This window comes from Pholis gunnellus, assembly GCF_910591455.1.
Source record: "Pholis gunnellus genome assembly, chromosome: 15".
Taxonomy (NCBI): Eukaryota; Metazoa; Chordata; class Actinopteri; order Perciformes; family Pholidae; genus Pholis; species Pholis gunnellus.
Genome location: NC_136542.1, coordinates 2,966,056 through 2,990,867, shown reverse-complemented (window position 1 = coordinate 2,990,867; position 24,812 = coordinate 2,966,056). Strand labels below are relative to the sequence as shown.

At 43.8% G+C, this 24,812-nt stretch overlaps 1 protein-coding gene across 1 annotated transcript in view; it reads right to left on the bottom strand.

Moving 5' to 3' along the window:
• slc4a11 (solute carrier family 4 member 11) overlaps positions 1–19,766 on the bottom strand; it is a gene marked incomplete at both ends in the record, with an annotated part of 77,325 nt that extends 57,559 nt beyond the window's left edge. Inside the window, one exon of the mRNA XM_079174972.1 lies at positions 19,730–19,766. Within this exon, the coding sequence (XP_079031098.1) occupies positions 19,730–19,766 (37 nt within the window). The remainder of the gene's footprint in view (positions 1–19,729) is intronic.
• Positions 19,767–24,812: the final 5,046 nt, after the last annotated feature.

The window sequence follows — 24,812 nt, the reverse complement described above, 5'->3', positions numbered from 1 at the left end:
ATGTAAAATGAATGAGTGAAACTACACTGCAGCTATGTCAAACCCTGATTTAGAAGAGGGACGTCGAGACGTCTCTCCTCCTGACGGGATTCTTTGATGTGACAAGCATACAAGAGGAAGAGAATGCAATTTTAATTATACAAAATGTTGCTGTACTCTTGGGGGGGAAGAGTTCAAGAACTGGGGATTAATTTATCCCCACAACAATTACCGCGTCTAATTTATACACGTAATTATAGCTGCTTTGGTCTCTAATAGATATTTGCATTTTGCATTTTGTTTTGTTCCGTTAAGTCTCCCTCTCTGGTGCTTTGACTCTTTTGACTTTATGTTGAGTTTTAATGTATTTTTTAAAAATCTTGTTTGCAAACCAAGTCTTCCCCGTGGAATACGGATCCTCATGCAGGAAGAGTTTGACATTTTGGAATATATGCTAATTTGCTTTCTTGCTGAGAGTTACAGCAAAACAGCTAACTTGGCCATAGAGCGCGTTAATTAAATCTCATTAGTTTCAAAAATCAAAGTGTTAAAATAAAAAGTTTTTAAGGGGCGTGATGTGCCTCACAAGTTCTCTCGTGATGAATACTTTAAAGGAATTGAGCCTTTGCTCAGCTAATGTTTGAGTCAGCAGTGAGAACAGGTGATAAAGATAAGAGAGACGGGCAAATTCAACCAAGAAATAGACCGGAACATAACCGCTAAAAAACGTATTGGAACATGTTTTTTTGTACAAATCAAACAGACGAGATATGAAGCGACTTTAGGTACGTTGATTTTGTTTATTAATGTTTGGACTTTTCCCTGTCTTCATGCTAAGCTAAGCTAAGCTAAGCTAAGGATCGCCTGCTCCAGTTTCACTCATCTTCTCATCCAACCCCCCCCCCAGCAGGAAAGAGAATAAACACGTATTCTCAAGTGAATTAAAGTAGCTTAGCCCATTCTCTTTGATATGATGATTTAGGAAGGTAATGTAAAGACCTCTGGTTGCATTAATTAACTTCTGCCTCTTTTACTCTTTATGCAAGACTAAAGAGCAAAATTACAAATTATTTAACAATTTATTTCATAAACATGTTGTTGGTGATTCTATGCTGTTGTTTTTCACATTACAAAAATCACAAATATCAAACTACAGATCACTTCCCTCACCTGAGTTTCCGTGTTAACAGAAACGTGTGGGAACATTTCTCCGACATCCCCTCCTGCCTCTGCATTACCGACTGTGTTTTTTGATTGTGATGTCAGTCACATAAACACTTTCCCCTCACCTTCCTACACAACACGCTCACAATCCGTGCCGTGCAGTCTGCTTAGCTGCAGCCACTGCATTAAACATATCTTTCAGAGCACAAAGACCATACGCATTATACAGTCAGTAATGCATTGTGTTGTATTTTGCTCACCATGGGTTATGTTACCTCACCTGCAGGACCTGTTGTTTTTGTGTCCTATCCGTTTAGTCATTTCTATATTCTAAATAAAGGAAATAGTCATGCTTCAGTGTTATCATATCTCTCAGCTATCATGAAGGTAACAACATTATTATGATCATTAAACGTGATGTCAGTCTCGTGTGTAAATACACATGTCAATTTAACGTACAAGTCACGACACCGGTCTTATTTCTACTGGGACTAGACGTAAACATTTCCACACCGCTGTCTGAGCAGAAAGCGGTCACAGTAACATCACTGCTGCAGCAGCACGCGGTTAAATAAACCGAGAGATTAAATCGGCGTGTTCCGCCTTGTTAAGGGTGCTGCAATAAATGCATCAGTTATCACCTCTCACGTATCAGTTTAATAAACCACAAAACACTGAGTGAGTGCATTTCTCAGCACGTTGTCTGGGTGATTCATTTTATGCTGGATGGATGTCGATGTCTATAAATTACTATTTATTTTTCCTTGCGGTGTCGAGCAATATGGTGGAGAAAAAAAAAAAAAAAAAAAGTTGCATTAACACCATTTTAAAAAGAGCTGCAACTGATGATGATCTTCAAGTTTGAATTAATCTGCTAGTTATCTTCTTGATCAATTGTTTAGTCTACGAAATGACACAATATTGTGAAAAACTACCTTTCACAATTTCTAAGAGTAGAGGTGACTTCTAGAAATTGCAGGTTTCGTCTGACAAAAAGTCAAAAAAAATGAAAGATATTGAAGTTACTATCATAGATGACAAAGAGAGGCAGAAATCCTAACATTTGAGAAGCAGGAACCAACAAATGAATACAAAAGAATTTCATGATTAATCGCTTACAAACAACTATTTTTTCTTTGTGGAGATATCGTGAAGTAACCTCCCTCCGTGTGTGACGTCACCCATCGGTTTGTGGACTGCGGTTTTGAAGTCTCGAATTCAGCATTCTGGTCGTCGCCATCTTGTTTTTTTGCAACCAGTGAACTGAAGTGACCGTATCTGGACTGCGGAGGAGTGACGTAGAGACGGCGTACACGGCTCTAGTAGCTGTAGAGATCCTGTCAATACCCACTGGGTAGCTAGTCACCGCTGCACTGTTCCCCCTCAGCTAAACACTGTTAGCTCTGTCTGCACTGTTGTCCTTGTTAGCAACGTTAGCAACATTGACTGCTAGCCGGCAGAGAGCCTTGTGGAGGCAACAGCAAGGCTCTGAATTCCGTATTGAGAACCTTTGACATTTAATCAACTAATTATGAAAGTAATAATAATCAGGCCAGCACTTCCTCTCTTTAGTTTACATTCTCATTCATTCCATCTGCATGCATGAACTTAAGAATATCCAGCGAAACACATTATAAGTGAGTAAACAGGAATTTAGTTCACAACATAAATCTCATCGGGCTTTGTAAAATAGGCCATAGAATCCTCCATCTAATAAATTATAAAGTTCATGAAAAAAAGTCTGCGAGAGAACAGAGCGCTGCTTCCTCACTCGCATCTCATGCCAAATATCACACGAGCTATGAGGCTTCATCAGTTTCTATTGTCAATTAATGTGCCAATTATTCTCTCAATTCATTATTTAGTCTTTGAAACATCAGAAAACAGAGCCCAAGTTGAGGTTGAGTCTTGTTTTGTCCAAAACGCCCAAATGATCAGTTTACAATGATCTAAAAAAACGAGGAAAAGATGAATATTCTCACATTTGAGGAGATGCAACCATCGAATGTTTGGCTGTTTTTAAAAGTGACATCATAACCTGACATGTCTGAATAAAGCCGCAGAGAAGAACATTGAAAGTCTCTCGTGTCCAAAGGATACATACAATCAATAAAACTATGTTCTTTAGAACTCACAGAGAAGTTGGAAAAATCATTGAACAAAAGCAAATCTGTCTCTTTCCTGGAGGGGCTTCTTCTCCTGCACTCATTTATTTATGTGGCACATCACGGCAGCTTCCCGCGGACGCTGTGCCGCTGCGTCTTAAGTCTCTGAGTGCTGTGATCAGGAGCAGCGTCGCGAAGATTCACGCGCTCTGCTCGTATCGAGCGGTTTGGCACTGACGGATTGGGAAAGAGATTTAGTTGGATTGAAGGGGGACTGCATGTTATCCGTGTACTGGCTTTTCCAGATCAACGAATATATACAGCAGGAACGGCTGCTCTGCTGCGAGACTCCAAGCTTCACTTGAACAAATAAAGAGCTTTGTACCAACACTCAGAAATAAACACGAAAACAACGGAAGTGAGTAAACCTGGTTGACTTCGTTATGTCTTTGTCTGCGATAATGGGCTGAACACACATGCAGACAGCTGATTAAAGACCTTTACATACTTCATGCTCCGATGCTCTTGTGGAGACAGGCTCATTAGAAGTCATGAGGGTCTGTTGTGAGATCAGAATTCATTCAGACTCATTTTGAATTGTTACTGACTGAAGACTGAAAGGTACAAGGACACCTGCTGTGAGGGGCTGGAACATGGAGAACAATTATATTAGACTGCTGAACTGGTAAAACATGATCAGTTTAGAGATTAAGGTGAAAGATAAAATAAAAATGTGCGGGATTTGGAGACATTTTGAGGACTCAGGTTCATGAGAATGGGACGGACAGAAGGATTTAAGGACGGACAACCCGAAGACATATTGTCTCTGAACACAGCTGTCCCCGATACGTACGGATAGAAAGAACTACTGCATCCGATACCGTTGAGTTCATTGTCGTGGACACAAGTCTCCAGCACATCAGTTAGTTCAGCTGCGAGGCTGTCAGCTGTGTGTCCGTCTCTCCGTCTCTGGGGTTTCCACCGGTGTATCACAAGCTCGGCGTAACGTCAGCACGTGTCCGGTCGAGAGAGAGAGCGCACGTGATGATGATGATGACGAGTATGACGTTATCAGTAACGTTACAGCTTCTTTCAGCCCACTGCGTTCAGGTCATTGATTCATTTATTCATTTCGTTTCATGCAACTTCAAATCCATTTTTCATTCCAGCTGTTTAATGAGGATTATTATTTTGATTGCTGCTAAATCTTTTGTTAATCTCACATTTTACTATTGAATTAAATATCAATGAATGAGCTGCTTTATGACTGTTTTTATGAGGTCTTCCATTTGGCGAGAGAAGGGAGCGGTAACAAAGTTTTACAGCGCTATTCATAACTCCTAATTGTCTTTATTTCTTACATCCCAAAACTGGCGGCATACAGTATATATAAAAGAAATCATGTGTTTATTTGTTTACATTATAACCGTATTGTATTTTATTCTAAATAAAGACATGTAGGGGAGCTGTAGTTGTCTATTTTTCATGGAACAACTGTCATTGCTTCCTGTCACTACGTCCCTGTATGAATGTGTTTGAGCGGAGCGTGATGAAGCCTTCACTTGGCTACAATCACTGCTGCCATGATGACTGAACGTCTGGGCGTCTGGACACTCCTCATGAACGCACTTCATTTAGCACCGAGCCTCTGAAGCCTCTGAAGCCTCTGAAGCGCGTGTGGCTGTGAACTATCTTTGTGGACTGAGGCTCATTTGCATAGAAAGGGTCCACCTTTGCGCTAAATGTCCGCACTACCTCATTTAAATATGTGCAAATAGCACAGGAGCATCGAGACGCTATTTGCTTGGCAGCGCAGCTAGTTTGCCTTTTTGAAAGCCGCAAACGCTGCGCAATCCTTTTTGTGATTTCTGCGAACATGCTACTGGTTTCAGTTGGGCGTTGTGTTGCTGTTAGCGCCCCCTGCTGGCACGGTTCAATACTTTGATCTGCTCTAAAAACGCCCCAGTTGGAGTATTTTCTGTGGGCACTCTGATTCAGTTATAGTTGAAAACCTACAGAGAGTTTCTGGCCCACGGTGATTATGACACGAAAACACTATCGGTTTCAACACATTTTGGCCTCGCTGACTCTCACGAAAACAATTAAACGCGCAGTAACAAAAGCTCTCTCATAACACACCCGTGCATGCAGATTCTCTCACAAGCACACCAGAGAAAGCTTCTGCCAAGAGGAAACTCTCCTGCACACTTCTGCTTGGTCTGTGTTTGATTAGTTTCTGAGGTGAGCATTTAAAGCCTCCTGAAGATATTTATTACACACAAAATCGTTAAACGGATCCTTGTTGATTTTGCGATGAAATAAATGCAAACAGTGGTTAAAACCAAACTGACTGTTAACGCAGCTCTTCCAGGAAGAGAAAGTTCAGCTTTTAGAAGTATAGTTGATGCAAAAAAAAAAAGAGGTGTATGATAATCATCTGCAGAAAAGAGGAAGCCGTCGACTTGCAGGCAGGAAGTCAGAACTGGTTAGAATAGTATCGCACGAACGTCGCATCCCTTTCACTGCTCTGCTGTGTGTGTGTGTGTGTGTGTGTGTGTGTGTGTGTGTGTGTGTGTGTGTGTGTGTGTGTGTGTGTGTGTACGAGTCTTTTACTTGGAATCGGTCCTTTCATCATCGCCCAACATATACATGAGGGAAATATCTGTCAGTCAGCCCAGTTTACATGTCACAAACCCACAAGCAAGGCAACATCTGCTCCGCTCATCACTTGATGCCACATGACAAACTCTTTACTTCCTCATAAACCCAAAACCTTCGTATATCTGCAATAATACAGAAAAAGATGGCAGGCAGCTGCGTGTCGCCTTTTGCAGCGATTGTGGTTTTTTGCATCAGTTGGAGGAGTGACACAGCAAGTCAGCTGCTCCTATGATTTTCATTCAATATGATTTATTGGCACGAATGTAACAGTGACAATATATCCAAAGCTTCAAGTAATACAACGATTTTAAATAACATGATTGTCTGTGTAAATGTGGTGGTCCCTCTGCTTTGAGTCTCCTTCTTGATGCTTGTGTCCTCAAAAGAGGAAGAATGTCTTCCCTCAGTGATCCGTGTACATTCAGGGACAGTTTTAGTGTCGTATATGCCCCAAGGCCAAGATCAAGTCCTGTAGGTGCATTGCCAACATTCAAAATGATCTCCGTTACCAAGTCACAGCACGCCATTACAGCTGAACACTGCAGGAAACCCAGACCGTGGCTGTTTACCGGCTGTTTCAGTCAACAAAGCCAAGCGAGAATTCACTGTGAAGGACTAAAAAATGCTCCTCACTCACTTCAGAGAAAGATGATGGGACCAGAAAAAAGATTATAAGCATATACTTTAAACTCCTATGTGCACTCACAAGCGTCAACTCGGGGCGCAAAAGCATGTGGATGAATTTCGGTGACCACAAGCACAAACCTGGAGCAGTGTGGCACAATGAAGAAGAGGCTAAAGCTGTTGAATATATTTTCAGTAGAAGTTCAGCATCAGCCGGCGAAGTTGAGCTTAAATAAAGTCACTTCTAATCCCCTAAGAAAGCAGCAGGCACTTTAGAAGTTTAAAGAGGCGCAAAGTGCAAATATATCTATCACCAAATACTAATACGGAGCAGTAAAAAACTATAAATACCCTCGCAGAGGTCGTTTGCCTCCGTCCACCAGTCAAGTCGCAGTTTACATCCGCGTCTGTCCAAAATGTCCTCACAGTGACCTTTGAGCACCAACGTCCAGGTGGACGTTTGTGCCAAATTTGAAGAGATTCCCTCCAGAGGTTCCGGAGGCATCGCGTCCACGAGGACGGGACGGACAAACTGAAATGGTCATCACAGGGACGGAGGCTTAAGAACGCTCTGAATTAACATTTCAAGAGACACAGAAATAAGGAGTGAAAAGTGCATTTGTTGGGAACTATTTTCAGAAAAATATAGAATACCACCAGACTTATCTGTCATTTAAAGTGCAAAAAGCCACGCCGGCTTTATTGATGAATAATATTCTCTATAAAATGGCGTGTGTGCAAAAGCACAGAAGGTTGTGTACCGACTTTGCTAGATCCAGATAAATCAACAAAGGCTGATTGACCTTTGCTTAAATACGCAGTGTAAAGCCTGCAGATGTCCTCCATCTGATGTTCCTGCTGCTGGTTGATGGCTTACAGTACTGAAGTGAAAGGGGAGGCCCTTACACGCTCTGCACTCGGTTGCGGATGACTTTATTGGTAAGACTCACTCGTTACTCTAACCCAGTGCAGACTTTGCCTTGATTGCATCAAGAAAAGCGTGTTTTGATGTGTATCTAAAAGCTCCAAGACAACAGGAAGTCAACTTATACGACCTTTGGTGTGTATATAAACCAGCCGTGCTGAAGCTGAGCCAAGCTTCCTCCCCCGTGCAGGCTGATCTGTTGCAGGGTAGCACGCTGCAGGTACATGTGAAAACAGATGTCAGAACCCCCCAGGAGGGTCAAAACCCTGGAATTTAAAGGAGAGGTGAGGCTGAGAGTCTGAAGTGAAGAGGGCAAGACATTAAAAAGGTTCCCCCGCTGCGTTTGTAGGGGAATCTACGAGGGCTCGGCCGGCACCGGGGAGGAGGAGGCCGGGCCTTTTGTTGGCTAATTGTGCCCACGGGCTCTCTTGGCACCCGTCCTCTCTGGAGCCGTGGTCGTTGAGAGAAACCCGGGCGGAGAGGGAATTCCTCCCGATGCTCGGCTCCGAGCTGCTCCGTTAGCTCGTGTTCACATTTTAAACAGCAGGGCCCACATTTGGCCTTTATTCGTCTCCTTTTTAACGAACTTCAGTCGGCATGCTAATCACGCCCACACTGTAAAGGGCAGTTTACAGTTCGCGTGGTATTTTCCCAAGAGGCGTAGGGGCACACTGGAGCCTAAAGTTAGGCGAGAGGGCGCGTCGACGCGTTTCTGTAGTCTCCGGTCTGAACCAGGCTGAAAAACATTTCCTCGTTGGAATTTCATTAATTCTGGCTCATTGCAAATTCAGCCTGTTGCTAGTCACGTACTTGTTTATTTGGAACGAGGTTTGGCAACATGAGGTTTGGTTTGGAAAAGAGATTGAAGTTGAAACAGAACTGACAAACAAAAACCAAAAGATTCCTTAAGATTCCTTTGCCGCCCGACATCAAAACCCCCCAGAGGTGAAATAAAACGTAGTATAAGTGAGCTTCAAGTCGCAGGTATTACACCTCCTGCTTCATTTCTTAGGCGACAGCAAACTGCTGCTACTTAACTCCAAGCTGAACACCTCAGATCCTTATCCTATCTCTAACTCCTCGCCTCCTCATGAAGGAGGGCAACTGTAGCTGCTTGCATTTGAGGTCTTATCCTTTCCATCACCACCAGGTGAGGGCAAATCCATATCACGCCGGCCTCGGAAAGCCTGGTGGTGATCCGCTAAGTAGAGCCGGAGCTGAAGGGACTCCTCTCTAATCTCGTCCCCCCGATAAGCAGACAGAAATGGATGGACTGATTGCTCAGGTGGGACGCCACCCCGGCGGTCTGCGCGCAGCCACGGTGCAACCACTGAGCTGCAGAAAGGCAACCGCATCAGTGAAGAGAAGCCTCGAGAGGAATCTGGTTTGGATGATGTAATACGATGTGCAGAAGCAGGATTTGGCTTAAACTCGTCACGAGGTCACGGTCACTTTGGTCCCGGCTCCACCGGGAGGAGTCTTTGCTGGTCTCTCATCACATTCCCTCGTTATTCGTCCACTCCACCCGTCAACCAGACAGCTTCCTCACTTTTAGGGCCGTCGCAATAACCGCAACATTAAAATAAAAGCGCCACAACCACTATGTTCTCATTTGTTCTTTTTTTTAAATGATTTGCAATGAGAGCGCCGTGTATTTTAGCGACGCTTCATGATGCTGAGCGCTGCCCGGGTTAGATATAAACATTTATTATGTCGCGATTATTGTGGCCAAAATAACTGTGATTCACGACAATCACTCAAATATGTTCACAACTAAACTAAAACATACGGGTCTCACTTCACCTCACATTGTGTTCAGAAGCAAATATCTTTTTTGCACCATTTTAGTGAAAAACAATCAAACAATCTTTAATAAGGTAATCATAAACCATAAGGTAACCCTGCATACACACAGGATTAATAAACACAAACGTTATTTGTGAGTCTGTTCTGTTGTTACTTGATAATTCCTGTTTTTTTAAATCAGGTTTTATGTTTCACTTTGTTATCATTATATCTAATAATAACCCAACAATAAAGCTTATTTATATAATCAGGATTAATGAAGTCATTTGTTCATTCATACTGAATCTTGAGCTAAAAGCTGAGACATAAACGTATCAATAAAATCTCACCTTTCCAGAGGCGATACATTTACTGTCGATGTGAACAAAGTGGAGCCGTCAACATTATATTAACAATTACAGTTTTCAAGCCGAATACATTTTAAAAGGTCAGACGTTCTCTGAATGATGAGCTGATCCGTAGCACAGAGCAGACAACAAAGACCTATCAGTCCATGAGCGGAGTACGAATCATCAACTAATGTGAGAATCAATTAATCCAAAAAGAATAAAAAAGCCAAACATTCTCTGGTTCCAGCTTGTTAATTGTAAATGTTCCTCTGATGATAAACTGGTCTATCTTTGGTCCTTGGACTGCTGGTTGGACAAAACAATGAGGACCTCACCCGACGGACACTTTCAGACCTTTATTTCTATCCGTAGGTTACCGATGTATTTAGAATATTCAACAAAATGTAACAAGCCTGAACCGTCGTCCAGCCGGGGCAACCGAGGTAAACGCCACATCATCTGATGTACGCTTTCATCCAGGAAACCTTGAAGTGGAATGAGTCACATCGGCTTCAGTTGTCTTGAAAGAGATTTGAGTAGAAATCCCGATTCAGACACAAGAGCATAACGAGCGGCGTTTGCAGAAAGCTCTCTGCGTAGTCAGTGACGGACGCCTACACTGTTAACAAGGACATTTACGTTTGTGACAAGTGACTAAGAAAGAATAATTAAAACCAGAAATGACAAAATCTCACGTCACTAGTTTCCATCACTGATTGTTTCATGCGTGTTATTTCTTTATTGTATTTCAGACGTTGCTCTGATGAAAGTGTTTGCTCGCCGTCGTCACACAGCTACACTCCTCACACCGGTTGAGCTTCTTTTCCAAATATTAAGAGAGAATTTAAAACAGGACGTGGCTCAATTAAGGAGAAGAGCTGTTGGCTCCGCTACTGACAGCCGTGTCCCCGGGCTGCTGTCTGACGTGTGATGATGTCACAGCAGAGCCGTGACCACGAGGCTGGCTCGTGCCGAGCTGTCTGGCAAGCAGGTGGACTCTGGCTGGCTGGGCTGACGCTGGACAGCAGTGTGTGTGTGTGTGTGTGTGTGTGTGTGTGTTCATACATCAATGTGTATAATTGGTAGCGGTGTAACGGACCGTAGTTGATCGGTGATCCGTACGGTTATATTAATCATCGTAGTGCATCGATTGCATTTAGGATTGCTTTACGGTTTGACTTCAGAGCAGTTGAAATGATTTTTAGGGACAATGGTGAAAAGAAGGAGTCTGGAGCCTTTTATACGAGCTCCTATATATCTGAACGAAGACGATCTATAACAGACAATTCGGCTCATCGACGATCAGCAATCGGTATCTGCAGCAGGTGACCTCAACCAAAGAACAAACATGGCTTCTCCAGGAGAGCCATGCATTTGGACTAATTGTGTAATTGGTGGGAATTTACATTTGTGCAAATAAAATTCAGCCCCGGCAGCATTTGAATGTCAGATCTTGCCGTTGGCGTGCGGCCTGTGGACAGAGAAGCTGAGCAGCGATCCTCCGGTCCTCTCACCTGAGAGGGATCGACAGTCATAGTGAGTCTGCAGGGCTGAGAGACGAGGCGTCGTGACTGGCCGAGGTTAGCGCAGGAACACGCTCCAATTTACAGCCCTCCACCCCTCGGCGCTCCATCGGTTGTTTTTTTTTACCCCTCTATCTATTCATACATCTCACTTTCCACATCTTTCCCTCTCCGTCTCTTTCTTCTTCTTGTTTTTGTTTCTGTCGTCTCAACCTCCATCAGTAACACACAGGTATGGGATGATGCTCAGGTGCTGCTTCTGCTGTTTCTTTGTGTGTTCGTAGTGAACAAGGGGGGGGGGGGGGGAGAGAGACGCCAGTGCTGGGGGATTCCTGCTAATTGCTTGCACATTCCCCTCTTCCTCTGGCTCGATTAAAGCCAGGCCACCATCTCCCTTTCAAGTCTGCTGTTCTCCACCCAGCCTTCTACTGTACGCTGCTCCAGCCTGCTCCCCCCCCCCCCCCCACAGAACTACACAGCTACGATTGAATCGATGTGTGGCAGCGGGAGAGAAAATGTCGGCGTAAAAGTCTAGTCTACTGTATATGAGTCTGCCCCCCCCACCCCCCCCTCATGCGAGGTGCATATATGTGTGCATATATTGTGCATGTTCATGTACATTGTGCATGGAAATAAGTGATTTGGATTCTTTGCGGTAGAGGATGTGACCTTTCAAATGAGATGAAATGAAACATTTTAGGGCCTTTTTAATCAAATGTTCAGCTCTTTAACATGCGGGGCCCCGGTGAGAACCAAACCACTAACCTCAGCGCTGTTCAGTAGCTGTCTCTGTGCTTTACCGCACGGACAGAATTCAAATTGAGCGACCTTGGCTACCTGCTGTTCTGCAGCTCGTCGTCCTACAGCGAGTCTCTCTGCTGGCCGTCGTCTTTAATCCTCCGCCTGAGGCTGGCTGCAGAGCGGCTGGTGTAGTCTTTGTCTTCAGCCGTCTCTTTACACCGTAGGTGAGCTGCTTCTAACCTTGAACGTCACTCAGTGTGAGCTGTGCCCGTACAACAACAACAACAACAACGACGACGACGACGACACACATCAAATACAGATATTACCGGCACTAAAAGTGCTGAGAACACAGATGGAGGATGAATCACCACGTGCGACAAGGACAAGAATGACATCGGACCTCAAAGTGAGGGAAGACTGCAAAAAACAAAAAAACACATCTTATGGACTCACAGACATTCCCTCAGTCCGAGCGGGAAGCAGCAAGTGTGTCATCGTGCAACGTGATGCAACTCGTTTCTGCATTTGGATTAATTTGTCGGGCTATACATGATAAGACGTGTGTGTGTGTGTGTGTGTGTGTGTGTGTGTGTGTGTGTGTGTGTGTGTGTGTGCTATGCATTGTACCTACTATACATATCGCCACACTCTATTTGGCATGTTGGCGTCCTTGCTCAGGCGCGTGGAAAGGGAAGCTTTACAATGAAGGTTTGGGAATTCATTGACACGGGCATCTTCAGACATCTTGGAATAATTACTATGGGGGGGGGGGGGGGGTCTTCCATGTCTTCTACTCTGTTGTATTCTGTTTGTTGGTTTGAAATAAAAACGAGGAAGTAGCCTGCGCGGCACAAACTGTTTTGTGCTGGCAATGCCGTGCAGCCTTGGTCGACCACACGAAAGCAAAATTAAACAGGAAGTGAAACGAACACCTCACCTGTGTGCAGGTCCGATTCCTGTGCTGTAACCTGTACAGTAAGCTTGAATCTGCAATGAATGTGTGTGTGTGTGTGTGTGTGTGTTTGTGTGTGCGCATGCTCGGGTTAAACTGTCGCCTAATTACACGCCGGCAAGCCCGAGCGGCCTGTCATGACCAAAGACGAGTGAGGACCACCAACACTGTGTGTTTTTATTTTCTAAACGTGCATTTACGCTTACCGGTGTAAAAAAGTACATGAACTTCATTTCCATGTGTGTGCATGAGAGATTATGTGCATGTCCATGCCGTGTGCATGTAATCTGACTTCTGGGACTCAATCTACTTAAAATCTGGAGACGATGGCAGCAGGCAATCTGCTTTATTTCTGAACTAAAAGCATCTTTGGTGTTTTGGTGTTTTGGTTCTCTCCTGGGATTGAAATGAAAGTGCATCAAATGTTCACTAAAGGGCCCCAAACATCCGTTTCTCATCCTCGACTTTCAGCTGAAAACCGCTTAAAAACTCGTAAACTCCTAATCTGCTGCAGAAAAAAACAACAGAGCTTTACATCCAATTGTGTGAATAAAAAAACAACATCCCAATTATTGTCAAAGTTCAAAACAACTGTACTGGTGTAGCCGGATGCAGTCCGACCTGATTTATAATTAGTTCTTCAAAGATGCAGCACATTAGTATTTAATCTCCATTTCATCTGATGCTTGCAGAAGAAGAGAAAGCTGTTTTGCTTTCATCCTCTCAATAATAGATGCTTTTTATACGTCCACATGTGGAGCTGCTATAAAGCAACGAAGACGTGTGGAATTAAAAGAAAACGTCGGGGTTGTGTTTTCATACATGGAGCTAATGATGTGCTGCTTAAATAGACTGTACATCCTACATTAGCGTGTAATTTACCAAACCAATACTTTTCAGTATTGAAACAGGACTTGATGATTTTGCTCTGAAGGGTTAGACACTAAAGGCCAAAACATTGTTTTCATGCACTGCTCCATTTGGAGATGTTGGGTTACTTTGCTTCCATAACTTGTTTTAAGACTAGTTTAAAACAAAAACATCCAAAATACACATGAAGGTGTTTATTTGACTTCTTTGTCTGTGTGTGTCTGTAGATTTCTTAACGGAAGTAATCAACTCAGGAAGTTAAATTGTTAAATCTATTAGTTCAGCAGCTCTTACATCCACCAAACGTTACCGTTTCATTGCTCTCTCTGTTCTGAAGGTTTGTTCTGAGGGGTTTGTTCACACATCATTCATAGTCTGATTTATACATTTAAGTCCTAAGAACGATTTTTTGAATGGCCGTTGACAGTATTTTCTGATTTGTGGAGTGATACAAAGAAATTCCTTCAGTTAAAACCTTTGACTCTAAGAATTCAACAAAATGAAACAAGAATTTATAACAATTAACACATTTTGTTTTCTCTGTTCACCACGCAAGAAAAACAAGTTTTCTTCAAGAATTCAAAGTAACGCAGGCGGAGTCCTTGTGTTTAACGATCCTAATCCATCCATAAGAACTGATGAACACAGAGGTCTCATGTACTGTTGTGTTCTCGTCATACTCATGAGAAGTAGAATAAAGAACAGGAGATGATGAACAGGAGGAAGTCTGTTGTTGCTCATAATCATGAATATAATGCGAATAATAATAGATTTAAATTTAAATCTTTTCATAAAAAAGAACCATGAATTAACCAGTGTTTACTTTATACATCTCATACAAATATGAATTCAATACATTTTTCCTTCACTCCCTCCAACAATACGTTTTCGGAGCAGCTGATTAACGTCTTATTAGATAAAATCTCACTGAAATGTAATTGAATCAGTCTGCTCCTTTTTTAAAACCTGGGTATTTGTTGTTCAAAGTGTTAAAAGTCAAGAACCTGAGCATTACTCATAAACACAACTCGTGAACATAATATTTATCCAGACTGACTCAACAGTGTGATATTCTCGCTTTGTAAACGGACTCAGTGCAGCATCGTGAAGTAGAACATCTGCACATTTAAGAAAAGGTTTCGGCATTTTTGTTCAGAACACGAGTGAATTGATTCTGAGACGATCGCCTCGTGCTGATCGGCTGATCGATGAGTGGAAACATCTCTGCAGCTCTGATGAGAGACTGTGATCTCGGTTCACGCCTCTGGGCGATCTCATCATTGTGTGACAAACGGTTGTGTTGGCGTTAGTGAAGACATCCAACGCATCAACACGTGACAAGTGTTCATTACTCGTCTTTAACCTGCGATTGTATTGCAGTTAAATACAAGTTACTGTCTGGTTTTGTGTCGTTCCTCACTGTTATGTCATCTATTTTGTTTGTCTTGTAATTGCTTTTGTTGTTTCTGTTTCTGGGTAAAATGCGGTGAAAGTAAAAAGCTGCTTAAGAACAATAAAAATCAGTCGCAATTGCGTAAAGTCAGCGCTGGATGCACACGTCACCGTCTCATGTGCAAACACATGAAGGCTGTGTTCGAGGAATACATGCAGAGAAGTGTGAGTCTGCAGCGGTGCTCCTCCGTCTACTGAAGGGATGAGGAGAGGACACGGTGCACAACCAGTTACCAAAACCGCTCCAAAATACCAAACAGCTGCATCACCGAGGGAAAAAACCCCACTTTGTAGAAAAAGTGCAGCTTTATAAACGCAAAAAATGTTTTAGATGTCGTCTGCCTTCCTGATCCTCTTACTTTAAAAACATGAAAGTCAACGTGGTCGTCCAATAGTGAGTACAAAACAGAGCACGAATCAAACTGTTACCTATAATCATAATGCTTTATATGAATACTTAAACTCACTTATAATGTTAGTAATAGTTATAGCACTCACAGATATTCATAATGAGACATAACTCATTATGAAGCATCTTATAATTACTTATAAACCGGTCATTTTATTTCATGGTGTATTATGATTCCCACAGTTGTAATACGTTATAATCTTTTACATTTATAATCACCTTATAATGCATTACAACAGTGATTATTGTGCGTTATAATGTGAGTATAAGTTACTCTAAGTCGTCTTTGTTTACTGTCAGTAAAGCCAAAACAATCTGAGCAAGAACTGAGGAAACGCTGCTGATTCTACAGTGAAAACATCATTTATCAGCAGAACACTCAGAGAAAGTCACCAAACAGGAAGTAATCACGAGCTCACTAATCTGTCTGTAAGCTGTCATTCATCACCTGGAGTATGATGAAGCTTAACGCAGCTCGTCATCCTCATACGGACTAAGCTGGCCACCTGACAGGAAGTGTTTTCATCACACTTTGACCATGGTATGGTGTGTGTGTGTGTGTGTGTGCGTGCGTGTGTTTCATGGATTGAAATATCCAGATACGAGCGTGTTTGTATGTAAATGTGTGTGTGTGAGAAGGAGGATGAAAAACAAAGAAGATGGAGAAAGACAGAGACATAAAGGCAAACAAGAGAAACAGTGTGTATGTGTGTATGTGTGTGTGTGTGTGTGTGTGTGTGTGTGTGTGTTATTGAGTCGTAATTGTAATGAATGTGTGCTCTTCTTCATTCGGTGTTCCTTGAAGTGTGCATGATGAGTGTCCATGTTGACACATCTACATAATTGCGTTGTGTCTCAACAGGCAAACGACTTAGATAGAATGAAATATGTATATAATTACATGCAGTGTGTGTAGGGACAATATCTGTGACCCAGTCGGTGTGTGTGTGTGTGTGTGCGTGTGTGTGTGTGTGTGTGTTACTTAAAATCGAAAAAAATGCTTATGTGTGAATACACTTGTGCGTGTGACTGTCTTGATGTGTCTTGGTAGGACGTGTTTTTGTGATATCTCAGTGCTGGTGTGTGTGTGTGGTACTGTATAATAATTTGTGTGTGTGTATGTGTGTGTCTGTGTGTGTGCGTGTGTGTGTGTGTGTGTGTGTGTGTTTCTCCTCTGCCCAGATGGCTGTGCTCAGAAGCTGGAGCCTCTGAGATCTGTTGCCAGTGGTGAATACTGATCAGAGATCACTGTCACATCTACAGCACACACACACACACACACACACACACACACACACACACACACACACACACACACACACACACACACACACACACACACACACACACACACACACACACACACACACACACACACACACACACACACACACACACTCTCGCACGCAGACAGGCACACGTCATCCGTCTTCACTCACACACACCTCCACTTCCACATGGTGGAACTACTAATTCACGCGGCCGCTCCGCTGTGTGTCCTCCATGCTGATGTCCTGCGGCTGTGCAGGTCACGGCTGCAGCACTGATCACCGGGCCGTCTGTCACGCCTGCAGACTGACACCCCGCCGGCTCCACGCCGGGAGATTTCACTTTAACGTTGTGATTATGATTATTTAGTCAGCTCTGTTGAAGAAAAGATGGCGGAAATGTGGATTTGGTTGGAGTGGCTGGATTTATAGTAATTAACACTTTGAAGCTGGAACCGTCTCTTGAAAGCACCGACGACAAAACTATTCAGTCGAGAAAATGAATCAGCAACCAGTTTGATAATCAATTAATCTGATTAATTAATAATGTAAATTATCGTCTGTATATTTGAAGAACAATAATACTATTTTATTTCACGAGAAATTCTCTTTGGAAACGTTGAATATTTCTAGTTCTGGCTGATTTAAAACATCGTGATACTAACAAGATTTTTGTATATTGATATATATGATGTGGCGAGAATGCGCAAAACTTATGACATCAAACCAAACTCCAACTATTTTCTTTTGTTTTTATCTACACTTTACTTCGATTAATCGATACGGATTACAGAATTCTGAACGACAATATGATGGAAACATGATTCCTCTGATACTATAAAACTATGTAGGAGATTATTCCTGTGTTGCATATTCTGTTTTTTAGAGATGAATCACGAACAACAATCCGAGAGAAACCATTACAGGAAACGGTTCATCCTCAGCGACACGTCACAGTTAAAGACATTCTAAAGTCCTCTCCGCGCTGCGTCGTCACAAGCGGCCTACTTGCTCAATTTTTGAGAGCGAGCAAACAAAATCAGAAAGGTAAATCAAGACACGTGTCAGCATGAAACGGGAAACTCGCCGCAGTGTCATTATAATGTGTGATCACGTGGCGACGCTCGGTGGTAATTTACGGCTCCAATAAAGGGAGTCCCGTACCTCTGTGACCTGCTCACCACGGCGCCAGCTGCTCCTTCACCTGTCAGCAGGTTTCCACCGAATACTGACACGATGCGGGAGATATCACTCTGCAATATGAAGGGGGGGGGGTCGCAACACCAATAAAAACACCTTTCTGAAGCAGTTTGTGTAATCTGTATGGGAAGCGTCAGCTGGACACGCTGATGGACAACGTGTCCCCGTTACGTGCACACCAGAGCTCGCCTGCTTTTAATTTGACGATCCAGATGTCAGACGGTGCAGGGAGTGTGGAAAGACAAATCTAATCCATCGTCAAGTCACTGGATTTGATCAATAACCCAATCACATTCCTGCAGATATAGTTTGTAACTGGTTAATAAGCCTAATCTAAAGCCGTGGTTCCACATGATGATTGTAATTAGGTGGATGAGATGTCTGATGGGACATCACTGGATCAGATGTTTTGACTCTTTTTCAAACCTCAACCTTTGCCGTGATTGGTCGACGAACCTTTTTGAATACCTTTTTCTGTTCCCGCAGAACCGAATTGTTCTGCTGCGAGGATCAAAACCTCTCCGCCTCCAATCAGCACCGAGCAAATGAATTCAAATGAGTCTTCAGAGGAACGAGCCACAGCAGCGTCCATCACGCCCCGACACACACTCTGAGATGTAGTTAGTGTGCACGGTGCGCGACGCTCACGCACGCACGCACGCACACACACACACACAAACATCTCACAAGAGCACGACACAAAAATGCACGGATACATTCCCCCACATTATCCCGTACACAAAGGGTTGTGTACCACAAACAAAAACACGCTCGTGCACACACACTTACACACTCGCTCAGATAATATTCCCGCACTCGCATTATTATCCCACATAATGTCCCCATCACACACACACACACACACACACACACACACACACACCATCACATACACACACACAGACGCAGTATTCCACTCTGCCTTCCCAGACAAAATGAAAGTAGGGAGGCAGCCGCATCACACCTCCAAATGGGCTCTGGTCTCTCAAGAGGACTTTCAGTGATGGGGGAACTCGCTGCTCTCCTGTGGCTGTCACCAACACTAATCTAGTCTCACACACACACGCACATGCACACGTACAATACACACACACACACACACACAGTCCATCCCTCTCCGTCTGGCAAGCGCACTTGCACGAGCCCCCCCATCAGTGCAACACATGAGAAAGTGCATTGTGTGAGCTCTGCATTCCGCCCGTCTCTGCTCGACAGGTATACCGCCTTTGGCTCGGCGGGTGTCACATCTAAAAAAACTGAAGCACTACGACGCAGGAACCACTTGTGTCGCATACCAGACATGAACAACAAGAAGAAAAACCAAAGAGATAGAGAGAGAGAGAGAGAGAGAGAGAGAGAGAGAGAGAGAGAGAGAGAGAAAAAAAGAAGCGCCAAACGCGCACTCATACAAAAATGCAGCAAAAAAACAAACACATCTGCATTTCTGTAAGCATAACGTGGCTTCTACAACTCCACCTCCTCTGAGAATAAAATGAAAACAAAGATTTCTGTCACAAACCGAGCATTGCCACACAGAAAACACCCAAGTATGCACAGTGGGACACATGCACAAGCCCGAACATCTGCCCTCCCTCAGAGTGGAGGTGCACAGGAGGGGTTCTCAGGTTTCACTAGGTAGGGAACCCCCAAGGTTCTCCCAAGTCAACGACATGTCGTGCACAGCTGAGGAGCAGCTCTGAGAGCTCGGATCCACTTACCCGAAGGCACAAAATGTAGAACTTTGTTGGTCTCCATGGCTGAGCAAGTGGTGGCGAACGCACGCTTCCTCTCTCCAACCGCCTGCCCCCCCCCCAAGTCAACCCATCATGGTTGTGTTATCCTGTGCTGATGAGTGTGAGATCACCTCTGCTCCCTTTGCTCTGCTCTGTTTCTGACTGCCTCTCTCAGACACATGCAGTGACTCAGCCCCACTCTGCCTGCCTACTCGCTGTCTCGCCGCTGGGTCCTAGTGCCTCCCCCCTCCTTTTCCAACCCATCTCTCTCCTCCACTTTTCCAGCTCACCAGTCGGCAGCCTATGGCAGGCCCGGCATGCAGCGAAGGCGAGCCTCGTGTCAAGACACGCCCCCCCCCAACGCAGCGGGCCCAACATGCAACATGTCGTCCTGTTGCTCACCTGGTCACCGTCGCTTTATCCGACAAATAGCTCAGACTGACTAAACTAGTTCCTCCATGAACGTGAGCTTATCTCTCTCGACGATCTCGTGCACATATTTCTGCACTTGTCCACGCATACTGCGATGTGATCGGACAATGTCAAACCAAGAGCGTAACGGGGACAAAGCCGGAGCGTAACGCTGTTGTAATCACGGGATGTTTCCGCAAAAACATGCACACACTGTATTGCTTTGTCTCTCTCAAGAAAAACATATTGTGGATCATAATCTACTGAAGTTAAATCTAAACCAAATCAGGCCGAAGCACCAACCAAAGGCTGACAGCTGACTGAACTTTCTGGTCCAGCTCAAAGTCACTCTCTCTCTCACAGGGCGCCTTGGATTCTGGAATCTTTTTATTCTTCACAAAAGAATTTAGTTGATTAAATGAAACAATTTGTGATAAATCGATAGTAAGATAGTGGCGCGTTCAGGAGAACTAGCTGTTGGAACATATGTCATATCCCCTCTCTGACTGCGTCCATAACGTCAACTATCGAATAAAATGCCAAAAAAACTATCTTGGTGAGTTGCAGGCAGCCCTGATCAAAACTGACTCAGAGCTTTGCCTTGATGTGAGAACAACATGATGGCAAAGATTTGTTGATATAGTACCCGACAGCCAGAAGAAAAAAAAGAAAAGCACAGCTAAATAATTCAAGAGCAAACCAGTCAGAACTCCTGCTAATTTATAGCAAACTTACACGCTGTTAACCGGCACCAGAGAAATGATGGCAAGGAGCACGGACACGTCCATCATCCCCAGCTGAAGCGACAGGGACTGGGCATCAGATCCGCGTCGACGCGTCCGCATTCAGGAGCCAAATGCAGGCTCGCACGGTGACAGGTAACCTGCAACTCTGTCCAAAAAGAGCACGCTGACTGCAGAGGGCACGAGATTCTGGAATTAGCTGTAAATACTGAGCATAGTCTTAAATGAAATGCACAAAATCCATCAGGTAACACACAAGCAACGGAACTTCAGAGCTAATTCTTTTTGACGTGAGCGGCCATAACGCTGGGAAACTCCCAGGCCAAACAAACAAAACAAAGTCTTCTGATCCTGGTCTTACCAAAGAGGCAACGTCAACAACTCTTACATCACGTCAGACCTCGAGGCTCAGTAACGACGTCAAGATGGAAGCATCATTTGGAAATTGAATGTTGGAATTATTGAGGAGGAGATCCCTTCACTTCTCTGATTCAACTGCTGCATTTGTGCCAGTGTTTGCTGCTGTTACTACTATGCCGACAGTAGCAACTAATAAATGAAATGGTTCGCTTGTAGTTCTTCATTTATAAAGCGGGTAAGCTACACACAGTATTACGCATAAACTTTTTCATTTTGGGTGAGAGGACATTTAATTAAATAACGACATATTGACATTTCTTCACCTATTCATGATTTTAAAAAGAATACTGAAAATCAATACTACCAAAAAAAAACAAAAGTCTACATCGACTTATTTCAATCTGTGTCCGTAACCAACATGACAATCACACCTGAGTTAAACCGTGATGTTTTGTATGGGAACGTCACTTTGTAGGATGCAGGGTCCATATTAAACACCAATAACTAGAAAACGTTCCATCTATTTACACTGCTCGCTGTCTGGTGATCAGATTTACTTCAAACTGTTGCTCTGTGATGATGGAGGACAGGCTCTCGTTTGCAATGCAATAATAAGCAGGTTGGATTTATAAACCTAGCAAACACAGAGGCCGCTGGATCAAAAAGTTCATTTCCCACCCTGATGTAAATGCTCTGTGAAAGGTCTCTCATTTGCATAAGCCAGCATGTATAACATCACTGTGTGCGGTATGGCCACTGGCTCTGTTTTGCATAAAAACTGTTACGCACTGTGAGGGCAAATGCGTCACTCGGTGAACCGGGGTGCATTCTACCCGGAGGATCATTCCAGCGTTCTCACCGGCCACGAAACCTGCAACCCAGGTGTCCCGACGGGTGCACTCTACTTAAACGCCAAACGGCTGCACAACAACACACGTGCTTGGCAAAATGACAATAACAGTGAGTGAGTTGATGACCTGGAGGAAAAAGACGCGTCCTGGCAGTAGCTTGAAGGGCTGTGCTGAAGCCTTAAAAAGGTTGACTTTACACCTGTTTCTACCTTTGTTATTCTCCGAAGCCAGAAAAAAAAATCCAATCTCATTAGCATGGTGTCTGCGGGCTGCAGGTGGTTCCAGTATGGTGTAGAATTAAGCTCAATAGAGTGGAGATACGGGGGGGGGAATACTGTAAATGTAAAAATTAAATCTGCGTGAACTCCAATCTGGATGCTGAAAAAAAATGATCTTTAAAGACCCAAGGCAGCTGTGCCCAGGTTATGTAATATCCAACGCTTTATTGTGCAAGAAAATGAGTTTTAAACTCAAATATCTTGCTCGCGCTGACATTTCTCTGAAACGTGTACCCTTGTTTGTTCATCTCTCTCAGCTGTCAGCTTCAGTGTGGAGCCTGTTTGCAGTAAAGCATCAGCTCAGTGCCTGTAGGCGTCTTATCAGGTGACTGACAAAAGGCCAAGTATCATGTCAAGCCTGCGCTGCCTTCCTCTCTTAAAGCCATTCTACTGTTCTCAGCGTGACTCACAAGGACCCCCACACATTTAGTTATCAAACCTGCAGCAACTGACTTGTTTTGGCCCTTTCGGGGCAGCGGGAAGCTGTAAATTTACTTCATCCAAAAAGTCACAGAGCAACACGACCATCGTTCAGTAGCTTCATCCGAAAACCTCAATCGGTAAAGTTCTAATTAAAACACAACTCAGCTTGTTTGTTTGAAGGAACGAACAGCTCTGGAAGCGAGGAGCGGAGGAACGATATCTGGCTCTCTAACAGCTTAATGCTCCGCTTTGTTCACCAGCTAGTCGCCAATTGTGTCTTTTTGCCATTTGGTGCTGAGCAGGAATTAGGATTTTTGAAGACTGCGTGTCTGCTGTGGCTGAAAACAACACCATGAGACCATGAGAGCGGAGAGGTTTCCATCCAGACGGCTAAATAATGAGCTGCAGATCCAGGTGGTAATTCTGTTTTAACGTTGTCATTTCATCCATTGATATTTTACAGAAGAAAATAAACTGATAGTGAATGTAACCTTTAACACATGTGTAGCATTAGTGTATTGCAATTTATTTTATAAAATAAATAAAAAAACAATATGTGATTTGGTAAACATTGAGACAAATGTCGGCAATGCTGAGATCAGTCGGGCTTTATCAACACAGGTGTACAGGTAAGTGAAATGATTCTGCACTTGTGGTGCAATATTATTTTAGCTTGAAGAGAGGGAGAGAGAGCGAGAGAGAGAGAGAGAGAGAGAGAGAGAGAGAGAGAGAGAGAGAGAGAGAGAGAGCGTTGGCACTTGTCATAATATCATGAGAAGGGAAAAAGGGAGAGTTATGTAAACACATATTTTACTCCTAATTATAGCCGACTTTGTAGCCAGAAACCAGGCTCCAGCACAAAACAGCTGTTAAAAAACAAAGCAGCTACATTGTTTGAAAAAAGAATAGCCTCTCATTACCTCATCTACAACTTTTAATATCAACCGCACCGATGTTCCACCCGAACCTCGAGTTAAAACACTTCTTAAGGTTCTTAAGGTTGTGGAAAAAAGCGAAGGAGGTGAAGAGCAGGAGGGCGTCACGTAACCTGCCACAGACATGTGTTCAGCTGCTGGTGACACGGAGCCCTTCATACTCACTCAAAGTCAAGAGGGGACCAAGCACCAGCATCCAAATCTCTGTCCCCGTTTTCATTTGGCTCACAGTCAATTCATTAGTTAATTAACTCCGCTCTATTAATGCGGCGACCAAGTATCTGTTAGTGGAGTGACGGCCACACTGAGCAGAGAATGAACTCTCCCTCAGTGGTTTACATGGCCGCCGCCGGCTCGGCTGTGGCCATGTTGAACGCTAAAATGGATATTCTATCCATTCATTTTGAGCATTTTTTCACCTTGTGTCGTAATAGCCCGACACAGGCTGCCGTGGGCCGCCCTCGCTCCCTAAAAGAAAATCCCATGATGCCTCAGACTCCAGCTGAGGGCTTAAAGCCAGGGCTGCTGCTTGTCTCTGCTCGGAGCGACACATCTAGTAAAAAAGGTTCCCCGCTCTCGCCAGCTAATTGGCATCAAAAGGTGGTTCCACCACATACCTGCAGTGGGAGGTTCCTGTGTGTAACAAACAAAACAGAAAAGGATAAAATGTCAGTTTTAGAGGATACTGAGAAGGGTCTGGAATGATCCTCCGGCTACTCTGCGGCTCGTCATCGGCGGAAGCTCTCAGCTTGGTGTGTGTGTGTGTGTGTGTGTGTGTGTGTGTGTGTGTGTGTGTGTGTGTTAGTGAGTGATGAATCACCACTGGTGAACCGCCTTCACCACTAAAGAGCTATAAGGTGCACAGAGAGAGTTTAGCAGTTAGGACCCTCTCTGCCTCTGAAACCACATCCACCCCCCCGCTGGCCAGAACCGTACAGGTGTGAGTCCATCGCTCAGCCCTCCTGCTGCTTCAACAAAACAAAACAAAACAAGATATAAAAGAAGGTTAGAAAGCAGGCCGCAAAAAAAACAGAGAAAGGGTGTTGTTTACGATAAGGTGTAACACT